The sequence below is a fragment of the Desmodus rotundus genome, chromosome 7, assembly GCF_022682495.2.
Source record: "Desmodus rotundus isolate HL8 chromosome 7, HLdesRot8A.1, whole genome shotgun sequence".
NCBI classification, from domain to species: Eukaryota; Metazoa; Chordata; class Mammalia; order Chiroptera; family Phyllostomidae; genus Desmodus; species Desmodus rotundus.
In genome coordinates, this window is record NC_071393.1 from 98878163 (window position 1) to 98893378 (window position 15216).

The 15216-nt window shown below is 41.4% G+C and overlaps 1 protein-coding gene and 1 non-coding gene across 12 annotated transcripts in view; both read right to left on the minus strand.

Moving 5' to 3' along the window:
• The window catches only part of TRIM9 (tripartite motif containing 9), a 100491-nt gene that overhangs the window by 22740 nt on the left and 62535 nt on the right, over window positions 1–15216 (minus strand). For 7 of the 11 annotated variants that reach the window (XM_024568088.3, XM_045201840.2, XM_045201838.2 and 4 more), the window contains exons 4-7: window positions 10799–10909; window positions 9644–9797; window positions 2080–2237; window positions 804–942 (exon numbers count right to left, since the gene is read on the minus strand). In XM_024568088.3, the coding sequence (XP_024423856.1) occupies window positions 804–942; window positions 2080–2237; window positions 9644–9797; window positions 10799–10909 (562 nt within the window). Of the gene's footprint in view, window positions 1–803; window positions 943–2079; window positions 2238–4715; window positions 4761–9643; window positions 9798–10798; window positions 10910–15216 lie in introns of all 11 variants that reach the window. The other 4 variants (XM_045201837.2, XM_045201839.2, XM_045201836.2 and 1 more) reach the window with 1 other exon arrangement.
• Window positions 12051–12192, minus strand: LOC112312165 (U4 spliceosomal RNA). Its single transcript, XR_002975582.1, has one exon. It is a non-coding gene; the product is annotated as a U4 spliceosomal RNA (small nuclear RNA).

The following is a 15216-nucleotide window of genomic DNA, read 5'->3' on the forward strand; positions in this document are numbered from 1 at the left end:
CAGAGGTGATACCTGGCCATCATGTTCAAGCCTCTGTTCTGAGATGGATGGCTTGCCTTTGATGACCACAATATTTACAGTATAGCCAAGAAGCAAAAGTTCTCTAGAGAAAGACCTTTCGTGGTGGCCCGAGGCAGCCTAACCAAGCCTACAGGGACTGGCAAAGATGAGAAAGGCGAGGTAATGTGGAGTTGCTGGTCTCTTCCTGTCTGGTGCCCATAGGGAGCCTCAGTCCTGGTGCTGCCGGCCTGGACTTTGGGTGTGAAATGGAAGCAGTCCGTGCTGGTTAAGCGAGGAGTGGCCGACAGGCCCTCTCGGAACAGCTCTAGCACCCTATAAACCTTAGAAACACGGTCAGTCAGACAAATCCACAGCTGGGAAGAACCTCGGCCCCACCCTCAGGAACAAACAAGCCTAAAAGGCAATTTAGAATCATCTGGACAAATAACGGGTATGGTGGAGAATGGGAGCCTGCCCTAGAGCCTACATACATTGGTCTCACACACCGGGGGGCATTCAGGCCTTCGTTTTTCAGCTTCTTCAACTGCAGCTTATTTAGAGTGTTACCAAAGGAAGCCGACGGCCCAAGCCATTTGAACTGCTGCTGTGGACTCTTTGGTTTGACACATCCACATACCATGGGCTCTCTAGCGGCGGGAGAGGAACAGCGGCCTGTGCCAGAGTGCAGAGCAAGTCATGGAAACACTTCAGAGGGTGGGCAGTGGTGGGGTTACCTCCAGCTCGCCAGCCACGTTAGACGCCTCGCAGCTCTCGCTCTGAGGGGTACTGCTGAAGGGCCTTACCCTCAGACGTTTGGAGGACCAGGGTCTTGCTGTACTGGCTGACTCCTGTTTTGTTGAAGGCCTTGATGCGAGCGTTGTACGTGCTGTTGAAGTGCAGACCATCCACGGTGCACATTGTCTCCTTTCCAACATACACTTCCTGAGGGTCAACGAATAACAGGCCACCATTTAACGGGAACCCTTGTGAGGAGTTAGGGAGGTCGTGTTGCCCAGCGGTTAGGAGCAAGTGCTTTGGCATCAGCCTGATCTGGACTTGAATCCTGTGAGATATTGGGCCATTTGACTGACCTCTTTTAGCCTCAGTTTCCTCATCTGTAAAGAGGGTACAGTAATACCCACCTTATGAGGTTGGTGTGAGGATTATACAGTCATATGAGAAAATTGACTAGCATAGTCAATTAGCATGGACATGGCAGCTTAATGAATGGGGGTTATTAGCAGCTAGGGCTTAAAAAATTAAAACTGGGTATTATAGGCAGATTATATTTATTAACATGGCATTTATACAGTGTGTTATACCTATGAGCTCTTTATCAGTGTGATTTGTAAAAAACAGGCTTGAAAACATGAGGGTGGTCTCTATGCTGTGTTATAACTCCACTGACGACTTCTGGAACTGTTACAAAGACTATACACTCAAAGCCATAGGACTATAGGTTTTCATCAGAGGAATGGGGAGCAAACAGGGAAGGGAGGAAGAATGATATTTCAAAGGCTTAAAATAAATCCTAGCACAATGCATCTTTAGCATAGGTTAGGCATTTACCTCCCCCTTTATTTGTTCACTTTGCAACATTATGCTGAGCAAAAATAATTTGCATTCAAAGCACAGCCTTAAAATGACAACTCTCCAGTGGGACGCTAAGAAGATGGGAATCTGGGATGGCAGCATGCTAAGAATTTTGTGTGGATTATCTAAATGACTCTTAACAATCTGTGAGATACACATTATCATTATCATCCCCACTTTACAGCTGAGGATGTGAAGGCTCAAAGAGGTGAGAGATGGGCACAGTCCCAGAGCTAAGTGGTGGAGTTTGGAGCTGAATGTAGGCATTCTGACTCCAGAGCTTGCAGTACTGCACATACTTTCTCTTAAGAAGGGTCATTTCTATTCAGAGACCCCTTCATCTACCTTTGATATGGTACAAGAGTAGGCAGGCCCTGTTGGGATGGCCAGTCCCCAGGAGAGGTGGTATAGGTGGGCCGAGACCCCACGGCGGGTCCTCTGAGTTGTCACTGGTTTTGGTCAACAAGGAGTAGGCGCTCGGCTTACCCGGAACTGACCACCATTGCCGTCATCCAGCTCCAGAATGTATCCTTCAGCGGGCACCGTGGACAGAGGCGGCTGCTTCCAGGACAGCGTAGCGCTGTTGTTGTGGGTGCAACACTCCTCCAGCTGTAGGATGGGCGTTGCTGGGACTGGAGAGGAAGCTAAAAGGAAATTAGTGTAACTCTGGCTTCTGTTGAGTTGCAAACATTTCAGTATCTTGGGATGATAAACATCCCTCTGATAAACACATGACTACGTAGCTAGCCCTGGAGTGCTAGTCTCCAGGGGTGGAACTGCTTCCTGAACTGCTGCCTTTTCCCAAGTCCAAGTGCTACCCACCTTAATTAAAGGGGAGACAAGTGCTCTGTTCTCACTCCACAGAGCATCAAAGACATCATCCCCAAGGAAATGTTCTACATGGGGGATAAATTTCCAGTCCAGGCCAGTAAAGCCTATGTAACCCATACCATGGCTGACAAATTTATCATACAATTTATTCTGAGCCCTAAACTCCAATTTTATAAACTTGGAATTGCCTACTCTGAGAAATATCTCTGAAACCACTATATTCCTAAGGTTCTATCTTTTTGTTTTAAAAAAAATACAGTGATTGTACTCAAGGCCTTGCGCATATAAGTAGCTAAGATGGTGTAGTTTTGAAAATTTGTTTATCATTGACACAAACAGTGATTTCTCAGTTTTGAAACTTCTGAGGAACTTGACATCATTCTTTCAAGGTAGCTATTCCTCGTAAACAGCACTAGCGCAAGTCCGTTATTCCTGCAGGTATAGAACAGTCAACTGTGAGCCTACAGAGTAGTATGGGAGCAGATAGGGCCTGGCAGGGGAGGGTCAACGTGTCCTCGTGACCTCGTGAGAATCTGTCAAGTGTCACTAGTCACAATATAACCCTGTCTCCATTTTATCCTGAGTCTTCTGTGTTACTTAAAACTGCAGGTTAATTGAGCCTTCAGACACACAGACAGAGAAATGTTAGGTAATGAAGAATCCAAGTTCCTAACATATAAACTTAATGTACGTATCTGGGAACAACAGTTTTTACCAACTGCTTAAAATTTCTTTCAGCACCAAAATGTGAATTTATTTTTGTAGCATGTTAGCAATAGGAGAGAACAGTTTGGATCACATCCGGGGACATTTAGATGAACAAATGCTAATTGTGGAACACCTGGTATGCTGCACCAAAACTGGACCCCGAATGTCACGCATTGAATTAAAAAGCTGCCAGTCACCCCAACCAAGAAGATGGTTCATTTCACCGCAGTTTAGGAAACAGGTTCTCTGGTAGATAACCTAGAGAACAAAAGCAGTGACTATACTATGAGAGACGTGAAGGTGAAGCAGGTGAATTCTACTCAAGAAAAGAATGTGATATATTACGAGAAAACCATGATCTAGAGTCAGTAGATCAAACATCATTAAATTAAAATTATGACCAGTTATTTGAGGTGATCAGTTTAGGAAGAGACATCATGTTTCAAGTGGCAGTGACATAAAGTTCAGGTGGAATCTTATCAGGGAACAATGGCTCCTGTGGCCTCGGAAATCCCAGAACCTCTATGTGTGGGGGAAAGGGGATGCAGCCATTGCCTTGTTCAATAGAAAGGCTGCAAGGACTGGATGAAGGAAGGCAGGGTGAGAAGACATAACTTCCTCTGATGATTCCAGTGATCATCGACACACAAACAGGTATCACCTAGGAGTTGTCTTTACAGGGTTAATGCTGGGTTATTATACATGTTAGGAACTTACTTTGTCATTTAAACATTTTTTCTTATAAAATGAATACATTGTAACATTAACTATGGAGTAAATAAGACAAGTTTAAGCAAACCATTCTTCAAAGGGCTTCTAATGACGTGGAATGATTCTCCCTTGGGATATTTGCCCTTAACTGGCCTTATTAGTTAGAGCTACCATAAATCAACAGTTCCCAGGACTCTGCTTCGTTAGCTCCCCTATTAGTCTTCATTTTCCCTTTGTTCATGCTTCGGGAAGGTCTATATTTCATCAATTTTAAAATCAAAGAATAAGATCACACTAAGAAACCAGTAAGATGGTTTCGACTTGAATCATACACATGCTTGCAATGTCTCTGATAAGAAACTCAAATTTCCCTGTATAGACATAGGTATAATTAAAAGGTTAATTTAAATACATGGTGTCATGTATAATTAAACCATGTGAACTTCATTTATAAGTCCTCAGTGGATACACTTTAAAAGACTAAAAGGATAGAAAAAAGTCTAACCACTCACTAATCTTCAGATCTTAATATTGTCCCCGGTTTACACAAATAAGCAAATATGAAAGAGGAGAGGGAGGAGGAGGAGAGACAGAGAGAGAGAGAGAGAGAGACAGACAGACAGAAACACTAAACGAAAGAACCTAGACATATTTGCATGTCTAAATCTCTTTCTCAATGTACTCAGAATTATTTTTTCTTTTTCATTATTTACCCCAAAGTGATGTTGCATATAAAAGGCAAATACAATACCATAAAGACTGACATTTCAGAAAGACACATTTTATAGTGGGTATTGTATTACCCCATTTTACTTTATTAGGTATAAAATAAATGGTCTATAAGAATCCAAAGTATTTCCAAATTAATTTACCTTTTGTGTTTTGGAAATGGAGAGCATCACAATTCCTGGGCTGAACTACAAGAAAAAATGTTTTATTTTACTGAAACGCCTGTCACTGATGCTGCCATAGCTGTATTAATCGTGACACTGTTATGATCATTCCTAGACATCACTGTGTTTTCCTAAAGAACTAATTTCTCCTAGCTGATCAGAATTCTAGTATTTAGCATTCTTTTAGCCCATAAAATCAAGCTTCAGGCTAAAAGTCTCCTCTTAGACAGGAAGGGGCAGCTGTTCTTAACAACTTCCTTGAAGGGGCCTGGGGGAGCTATGGCTCAAAATTCAATTTTGCAACAGTGTCTTTTAATACAAAAGTTTTCAAATGTTTTAACTTTTTAAAGGCTGTTCTGTTTCAAATTATATCTCAGATTTTTGGTATTCATTTAATCTTCCCCCTAACCCTTCAGGTAGTGAACAGTCACAGCCACCCGGAATTCCTGTGTGATAGGTAACAGGACATGTGAGGAAGGGAAGTTGACCATCCACTCTTGACATGAAAAAATAATGATAGCTGATGCCTTTGAGCACTTCCTGAGAGCATGACAGTGTGGGGAAGAGTTTTACAGGCATTCGCTCATTTAGTTTTCATAACAATCCCACAACAGCTGGAACTGTCGTTATCTCACTTGTAGATGAAGAAACTGAAACATAGAAAAGTTTCATGGCTAGTCAGTGGCAGAGTGGGCTTTAAAGCCAGGCTTACACTGCATTATTCTGCCTCTCTAGTCTGCTGTTTAGTAATAGTGCACTCGAGGGGCATCCCCACAGCTAATTCCAAGGGCAGCGTTTGTTTTTGGTTTCTGTATGGGAACGATACAGCTTCCCAAGTATGGATGGTATAGATTAATGAAATATTTCACTGTAGGACCTATGGTGGTTGGGAATGCAATTTTCCTGAGTCACCTTCTCTGAAGGTTTCTTTGTGAACTGTCATTTCTCTTTATGATAATACAAACAATACAAATGGCATGTGGGGAACTTTAGAGTTTAGAGGAATAATAAACTAGTTCTGTCAAGCTGTCATTAGTACACTGTTAAGGATAACAGGTTTTGTGTGCATGCCTTTTAGGCCCCCAAACCATGAACAGATTACATGCAGTCACTGTGCGCGCTCATCTCCATCACTGCCGAACCTCTGGGCGCACTTTCTCCATGATTTATAGGACAATCTGTTCAGGTCACACTGTCCTTGCCCATGACCTTGGTGCAACCTCAGAGCTCTCACATTCAGTATGAGTTAATAAAGATAAATGTGACTTAGGTGAATAGAGGCACTTAAGAGGATTAACAGCCATTGGTCTCTGTGCTAGACAGGCTTGGCAGAGTGTGTTAAGTCACTGTTCCATCCTGGTTCAGAATGGATACCCTGGTGTTTCCTCTCAGCACCATGCCTAGCGACTCTTGGGACACAATGCATATTCAGACAATTCTGGGATAATATTTTTCTGAGACGGGGTGTGTATCTGAAATTTATTCTGAGCCAAGCAGCAGAACCCTTGATGGGCTAGGAAAAGAATCTTAAAATTTTCTTCCCATGACCTGGGAAAAAGTTGACAATACCAACTTAGAATTAAGGAAAAACTAAATGCAAATAAATAAATAATAAAAAACAGACAATAAAGTTTAATCTGTTGCTTATTATAAAAGTCTGAGAGCTCAAATGCCACTCCCAATAGTCTAGAAAGAGGGTAAAATGATTTGCTAATCAAAATGCAACCAGAAAACATATCATTATAATTTAGGGATGTTTGAACAGAAAAGGTACCAGCGTTATCCACTTAGATTTTGATTGCTTGGGGGTGATGTAAAGTCAGAAAGAACAGATTAGTTAAATCCTTAGTTAATAGAATAATTTTAGGCAGTGCATTCTTGCTGAATAGTAGCTGGCCTAAGTGGAAACATGTAAAAATCAACAATGGACTATCTTCTTTGATGTCAAGAAAAAAAAAAGCATCTGAAATGAAATTTCAAAACCAGAGAGATGCTAAAATTTTGATTCAAGAAGCAAGCAGAAATTTTAGTTTTCGGTTTGGATCATAACTTTAAATGCATATTTTAAGTAATTTTGAAAATATTTTAACCTTTTACTATAATCCACAATTAGAAGACAATTGGAACAGTTAGAAAACATATTGAGTTACACATATTGTTAGTTTTACAATGGTATGTAAATTTTGGTCATTTATACATGGATTTTGGGGTGCAGCTTCTTGAGATATGTTTACCAATAAGTAAATGTGCAAAAGTGCAGTTTATTAAACTGTGAATATCCTAAAAATAGTCTAATGCTACACTGATACAGTTGGATATATGACAACAGATATCAGAGAAGCCAGCGGAAGTCTTCACTATAGCCAATCAAGTTCCAGGGCCTTTTCCTTCCATTGTGAGCACGTGACGGATAAAAATTATTCAGATTCTACAGAGGACTGGGCTGTCAGTGAACTAATTAAACTTAATGAGCACAAAACAAAGCATATAAACTAACTCTGCAGAGGGATACCACTCTCAGAAGGAAATTAAATTAAGATGAAGTGTTAAAAAGAAAAAGGGAATAATCCTGTCTCATACCAAATGGCCTATTTTATTACCTTCATAAATAGCTGTTCTGGATAGTTTTGCATTCCAGGTGAATTTCTGCTGTGCGTTCCACGTGTTGGCCTTTACAGTGCTTGGCATTCTCGGCTGTGTGTACTGACTAATGATTTTCCTGACCAGGATTGCACACACAGCTGTGTCCACGCTTCTTTCTGTCTGCAGCCTAACTAGTCAAGTGGCAATGCTTTAGGAATGCGGTCTGGGATGCACAGCACATGAACCCGAAGTTTCCATGCCAGATAAAGGGCTTGTTCACTCCAACACTATTGTTCCCATCCTACCAGGTGGCCTGGATGCCACGGTGGGCAGATGGACATGACTCAAAATGACAGCAGATGGGGGAGGAGTGGGCTCTGCTAGCTGATGGACGCGTTTCAAAGACCGGAGGCTTTTACCCTCTATCTGCCCTTCTCTCCTGCCCCATCACCAAGGCTAATTGGGTTGGCTCATTTTTTTTTCTCTTCCATCAAAAGCCCTTACATTGCCCTTTTGTGACATAACTTCTTAAATTAAGAGAGGAATTCAGTGATTCCTTGAAGAAGCCACTTAGTAAGGTGCTAACTTTACAGCACAAACTGGGAGTTGCAGGTGTGGGCTCTGGATTTGAACCCTGGGCCCGGCAGTCACTAGCTGTGTGAGCTCAGGCAAGTAACTCAGGCTTCCTGTGCCTCAGTTTCCTCAGCTGCGGACTAGGGCTGTGAGAACAGAGAGAGTTAATCCATGTAAAGGGCTTAGGAGAGTCTGATTTGGTAAGCAGTCAACAAATGCTAAACATTTTTGTTACTGCAGCAAAGTATTTTTGTTTGCAATCTATATACTACTTACTTTAAACATGGATTAAGACATCATCCCAAAGCAAAACATATTAAACAAAAATCGAGAAAACTGAAAATAAAAGAGGGCAAGGATCCGTAAGATGGAGAGAGAAGTACCTGCACCAGGTGCAGGGTGAGTTTAAGGGTGTGGCGGCAGCCATCAGTAGATGGCTCTAAAACTCGCTGGGTTGGGTGGCTCTGTCTGTCTGATAAAGGAAGCATGTAGATTTTTCTTGTGAAACAAACTTTTTGAAGCACTTACTTCTAAACCATGTATTATGTGGATGCTTAAATTGGGAGAGGTAAAAAGCAAATCAATTTCTTAAAAAACATCAGAAAATGACTAAGTTCTAGAAATGGAGAACAGATCGATGGTTGCCAGGGACTGGGGAGGGTGGAGGGCCCAGGAGAGGGTGTGACTCTAAGGGGTAGCCTGCGGGGGATCTTTGTGGTGATGCAGTCGTTCTGCACCTCAACTGCAGTGGGGGCTATGCACCTGACAAAATGGCACAGAACCAGACGCACACAACGTGCCAATGTCCTTTCCTGGTTTTGGCATTATGTGATAGTTATGCAAGATGTAACCACTGATAGACACTGGATACAGTGTCCTGTACAGTGGACCCTGGGACCTCTCCTTACTATCGTTGCTACTTCCTGTGAATGTATAATTATTTCAATATGAAAAGTAAAAAAACCACTATCAGATATATTTTTCAAATGGATATTACTTACAGCACCATTAAAATATCATTGCGTGATTGGCTTGAGTTTTTATTTTGATTGGAGAGAGTTAACTTCCTTAAGATAATTTTAAGTATTTTTACCTTGCCTTAGCCACCCCGAAATATCAGAGATCTTGCCATATCCTTTAGTCACATAAATCAAAAAGTTAATGTTTATTTTTAATTTGCATTTTCTTTCTGCATCCAGGCTCGAATTTTCCTGACCAGGATTGGCAAGCTGCTGAGTCCCTCAAGTTCCCACTAATCCATGTTCAACTGTTTGCTCACTATCTCTATCCATGTCCAGGCTCGAATTTTCCTGACCAGGATTGGCAAGCTGCTGAGTCCCTCAAGTTCCCACTAATCCATGTTCAACTGTTTGCTCACTATCTCTATCCATGTGGAAGCAGTCACTTCAATTCTGAAGTCCTTGATTTATATCAATATTTCTGGGTTACTTTCGGTAACAAGATTATATATAGGTACGGTGGTGCTTGCTCTCTCTTCCTATCTCCTTTTTTGTCAGCTATTCTCTGATGCTGAGCCTCTGAAATCTCCAAGATTCTCAAAGTGACAAACACTGAATTCATCTGACTTTCTGAGAGGTACGTTACACAGCTACAGGGTACGATAAGACAGGAGCCTCCTCTCAGGGGATTTATAAACCTGGCAGCTGCCTTTTGTTTGCCTGTCCCTGCTTCAAGCACCAGTCTCCACTGAGCTGGTGCCCTGACCGGCACGGAGGAACCCAGGCACTCACCTTTCACCGGCACGAAGTCAAGCTGGTGAATGGACTGCAGCAGAGGGCTGTTGTCCAGACTCAAGTCGAAGTCCGTGGTCATCCTGGGAGTGAGCGTGCCTTTCCCCCACTGGTCCTCAGTCAGGTGCACTCTCCTTATGAGGGCGTCAGAAATCTAATCACATCAAAGACCACAGCCTAAGAAACACAGCACCACAGGGGACACAGAGCGCTGCTCTTCGACTCTCCTGGGGTGTTACTGCCTACCTTCCCTGGGCCTTTCGCCTTCCTGTCTCTGTGCAGGTGGGAGGAGCCTGTTAGGATGAGGGTGACCCAAACTGGACATTTGTGTGCACCAGAGGTGGTGACATAAACAATTAGAGCTGTTAATTGCTCTAACAGACAAACCTGGACATACAATCATGCTACTTATGACTGATGAGCTAAAACCCAATAGTTTAGAGAGGCTGCATATGATAATCTGTAAAATGGAATTTCTTACACTATAAGCCATCATCTTCCTGTTTCCCTCCACTGTTTGGCAGAGAGCGCTTTCATTTCTTACATTTAGTCTCTGCCACTCTTGGCCAGTTTGGTAGAGAGTTGCAACGGATCTACATATTCCTTAATAAAAGATCCCTTAATCATTGGGATTGAAACAAGTAAAATTCAGCTGACATCATAGCATCTCACTGCAACAATGAACACTGAAGAAATGAACACATGGGACATCTGAGGAATGAAAAACTTCCCTCTTTTTGGGAAAGCACCGATTTACTGGCAGTAGGAGGTGTCCAGAAGACAGAAACCTGGCATATTTAGAAGTTTCTAGCTGACAAAACTGTCCAGGAGATATTAGTGGGAAAGGACACAATTCTTAGGCAATAACTCTGCTTTGGGGGAACTTATATGGAACTACGTTTTCAAGATTAAACACAAGAACAGAAACAAACAAACAAAAGGAGGCCCATGCACTTCTCAATCTTGTAGCACATGGTGGCAGAGACTTCCCGGAAGTCAGTGGAGTTTCGCAGGCACCCGCAAACCCCCAGCAGTGTGAAGGTATGTTCTGTTATGGAGGGATCCCTGTCCAGCCAGGGCCGCTGGGAGTCTGGCCTTGGTGGACTCAGTCTCCTGGGACACTGAGAATCCAAAGCAAAACCTAATTGTACTTACCTGCAGAAAGCCGCTAGGATCGTTTTCCTTAATCACCTCCAGGCAGTACTCCATGAGACCCGTGGTCTGGCGCAGTTTCACTGTGCAGTGAGAGATCTGATCTCGAACCACCTGGGAGTGATCACAGAATAGAATGGTCCAAAATGGCAGAGAGTAGAAAAGAAGCAAACTGGGACTCTGGAAAGCTTCTTCAAACCAGAATCTAATAGCACCTTGGAAAGAGACTAAATTGGCGAGGCTACTTGGTGGCAGTGTCTGCTGTGGACAATGGCCCCAGAGGACCAGTTGGATATTGGCTCTGACAGGAACTTGTCACAACAGGATCCATCAGAAAGGCTTGCAGACTGAAATCATCTGCTTACCTTGGCGCCTCTGGGGACATCTTCCACAGGTCCCCCTTGCTCGCCTCTTCTGGGAAGCTGAGCAGCTCTAAGTGGGAGGTCATGCAGAGTCCAGATAGCAGCTGAGCCATCTGAGATTTGGCTGCAGCTTCTGCTCTCTGACACAGTAACCCCCCTTCTCCCACCCACTGCCTGTCCCTTCAACACAGCAGACACCACCATGAGAACCCAGTTCCTTTCTCATTCTGATTCTCTTTCTTCAGGTGGGTGGTGGGGTGGGGCGGGGCTAGAGGTGGAACTTACTGAAAGACAATGAGCTAATGACAACTAAGCCAGAGAAAGATGGATGCAGAATTGTTTTAAGAATAACTCACTTAGAATCAATTCATTTTGGAAACAAGTCTTAAAGTCTGCTCTATTTGCCAAACTGTGAGTCAGCTTTAACCCAGAAAGGCAGTTTCTGCCTCAAGGAAGTTGCCTTTGCCTAGAGTCAAACGCGTGACAGTCCCCGAAAAGCTGCTTTCTTTAGAGATGCTCATCTTCTGTGTCCTCTGCTCAGTGACCCAAATCCTGAATGGTTTCTGAAGCACAGAATTGAATAAGAGTTTTCTAGGAATCTCAATCACTCACATCCTAGATATTTTATGCTACTTTGCAAAAGCCTCAGAAACATCTGACATTACAGATTTTATAGCCAATAACTAAAATGAGTTTTAATAATAATTCTTTAACAACTTTTCCTTGTTCCTTCTTTTCATTTTTTACTATTCATTTATTTTCCTTTGAAGATTATTATATACTTTCCAAAACAATTGGAAAATAGATGGGGGAAAAAAGCAAATTATCTCACCTCTCTGATACAAATTTTTTAAGCATTTGGTATTTCCGTTTAGTTTTTTTTCCTTGAGTTAGATTTATTTATAGTTGCAATCATAGCATGTGATAATTTTACCCCCTTCCCACTTACCACTCTATCGTAAGGCATTTTTCAATTAGCAATAATCGTGCCTCGGATAAACCTCATTGGCTATGATACTGCCACTGCGCAAAGCTTCGTAAGGCATTTTTCATGTTGCAGCCATCAACAAATGCTATTGGCTACATAAATATCCCATTGAGTAGATTTTCATAATATATTTGACCATTTCTGTTCCCCTATTTTTGGACATGTAAGTTCTTCCTATTTTTTGGACAATCCTTTCATTCATCATTACTGATCTTTGTTTACGATTTTTTATTTTGATAAAATACACATAACATAAAATTTACCATTTGCACTATTTTTATTTGGACAATTCTATGGCAGAAAGTACATTCACAGAGTTGTGAAACCATCACCACCATCCATCTCCAGAACTTTTTCATCTTCTCAAATGGAAACTTTGTACCCATTAAACAACTCTATTCTCCCCTCCCCCCAGTCCCAGGCAAACATCATTCTACTTTCTGACTGGATTTGATTGCTCTAAGACGCTCATATAAATGGAGTCATATAATATTTATCCTTTTGTGACTGGCCTATTTCACTTAGCAAATGTCTTCAAGGTTTATCCATGTAAGTTGCATCAGAATTTCCTCCTTTTTAAGACTGAAGAATATTCCATTGAAAACATATAGCACATTTTGTTTATGCATTCATCCGATGATGGACACTTGGGTTGCTTCCACCTTCTGGGTATCATGAATAAAGCTGTTATGATCATGGGCGTACAGATATCTGCACAAGTCTGTTTCACTTCTTTTGGGTACAGACCCTGGAGTAGAATTGCTGGATCATATGTAATTCTTTTTTAATTTTTTGAGAAATCATCATACTGTTTTCCACACTGGCTGCATCATTCTACGTTCCCATTGGCAATGCACAAAGGCTCCAATTTCTCCACATCCTCACCAACACTGATTATTATTATTATTATTATTTTTAAATAACAGACATTCTAATGGGTGTTAAGTGCTATCTCATTGTGGGTTTAATTCCCTAGACAAGGGATGTTGAACTTCTTTTCATGAGCTATTGGCCATTTGCATACTTCCCTTGAAAAAATGGCTATTCAGGTCCTTTGACTATTTTTTTAATTGGGTTGTTTATTTTTCTGTTGTCTTTTGATACACAGAATTTATAGATTTTCATAAAGTCCAACTTGTCTACTTTTTCTTTTGCTATCTGTGCTTTTGGTGTCATATCCTAGAAATTACTTTCAAATCCAGTGTTGTGGAGTGTTTTCCTTAGTCTTTGATCCATTTTGAATTAATTTTTACATATGGCGTTAGGTCCAACTTCACTCTTTTGCATGTGGATAGCCAGTTTTCTCATCATCATTTGTTGAAAAAATGACCTTTCCCCATTGAATGATCTTGGAACCCTTGTCAAAAGTAACTAGGACGCATATGTGAGAGTTTATTTCTGGGCTCTATTCAATCCCAGTGGTCTGTGGTGTCTTTAATACTGGTTTTAAGCCAGTACTATGCTGTTTTGATTATCGTAGATTTGTAGTAAGGTTTATAATGAGGAAGTATGAGAAATCCAATTTTGTTCTGTTTTAAGATTGTTTTGGCTATTTGGAGTCTCCTAATTTTTTGACAGATGATTTGCTATTGCTTTTAAACTTTCCATATAATTAAAATAAAAATAAAAGTGGGATTTAGAATCTTTATTGGGATTAATGAAAGAGACCAACTTTTCACGTGAAGATTTTTGCTTTGTGATTTTGGTGGGGAGGGTGGAGGAAACCAAATTTAAGACTGATTTATTTTCTTCTGGCATCTAGTATATTTCTGTCAAACCAACACCACCATCTATTGGTCTGTGATAAAGGAACATAAATTATTTTATTTTTTAATCAGAAAAGAAACAGGAAGGTTAAGTTTCTGCTTGTTGGGCAGAAAAGAACCACCTACTAGTAAAACATTTAAAAATGCCAAGACAAGTGACCTATATCTAATACACCACTCTTCTCTGCTATACAAGGCTTACCTACGTCGCTCCCATAAGGTGTTTCTGCATTTTGGTAGCCAGTGCATCAACACTGCCAGATAGCAGAAACCTCAGCTGTCATTATTTGCTACGCTAATGGCATCTGCCAGGAATATGCCTGGTACTAAAAGTCCAAATAACAAGCACAAATCTGATCTGAGCACAGTAACTCAAAGTGAGTCTGCTTCTGAGGCAAAATAGACTAAATTGTTGTGTTTACTTTCCAGAGCCTTCAGCTCAATGATTATTTTATGGCCTAAATGTGCTGAAATAAATACAATACTCATGCCTCATGAAATTTTAAGTCTGCTTTTATAAACTTCCTTCTCAGGCAAGATTTATTTGGTGCCAAAGGAGCTGTCTGGGTGTTGGGACTCTGTGGCTACTCTTAAGAAGCTTCATTGCTGCTCCGCCAGAGACTTGGTGAGTGTCAGTGGGGGTCTGCTGTGGCCCCTGCATGCCATGGGTCAACATTCTTGTGTGGACTACTCAGGATCCCTGAGTTCCTGGCTCTCAATTCCCATTGTTACAACAATAGATTCTGGTCTATCTTTTTACATTTTAAACCAACCATTTCACGACAATCACCATAGCCTGTGATAAAATCACTGCTAAAAATTGAGCTACAGGGTTCCCAGAAGTAGCATTTTTGGGTGCATTGTAATTGACTTCTAGTTTCTGAATTAACTTAGAAAGATTCCTCATCTTATGGATATCAGCTAGTTAGAACTTTTAAGAGTATGAATATTTTTTTCTCTGAGTGTCTGTATCAGCCCTGTTCCTTGCTCCCTTCCTCACTGTTATTTCTACCCCTTTTATCATTACTTATTTCTACATTGTAATTTGTATGAAAAACAATTCCTAGGAAGCCCCTACACCTCTTTTTCTTTGAGTTTCACGTTTCTGTGCTGTAGCTCTGATGCTCCAGAGAAACCCCTGGCACCGCGTCATAGCTGGTTGGACTCAAGAGCTCCTTTTCTTAGGAAACGTGTGAGTTGCAGGAAAGACACAAACAGGGGCTGGGAACACAACCTTCCTGCTTTCATCTGCATTTAAACCAGCTCTCCTGGGATAATGAATTAATCTGTGGGCCATAGTTTCAG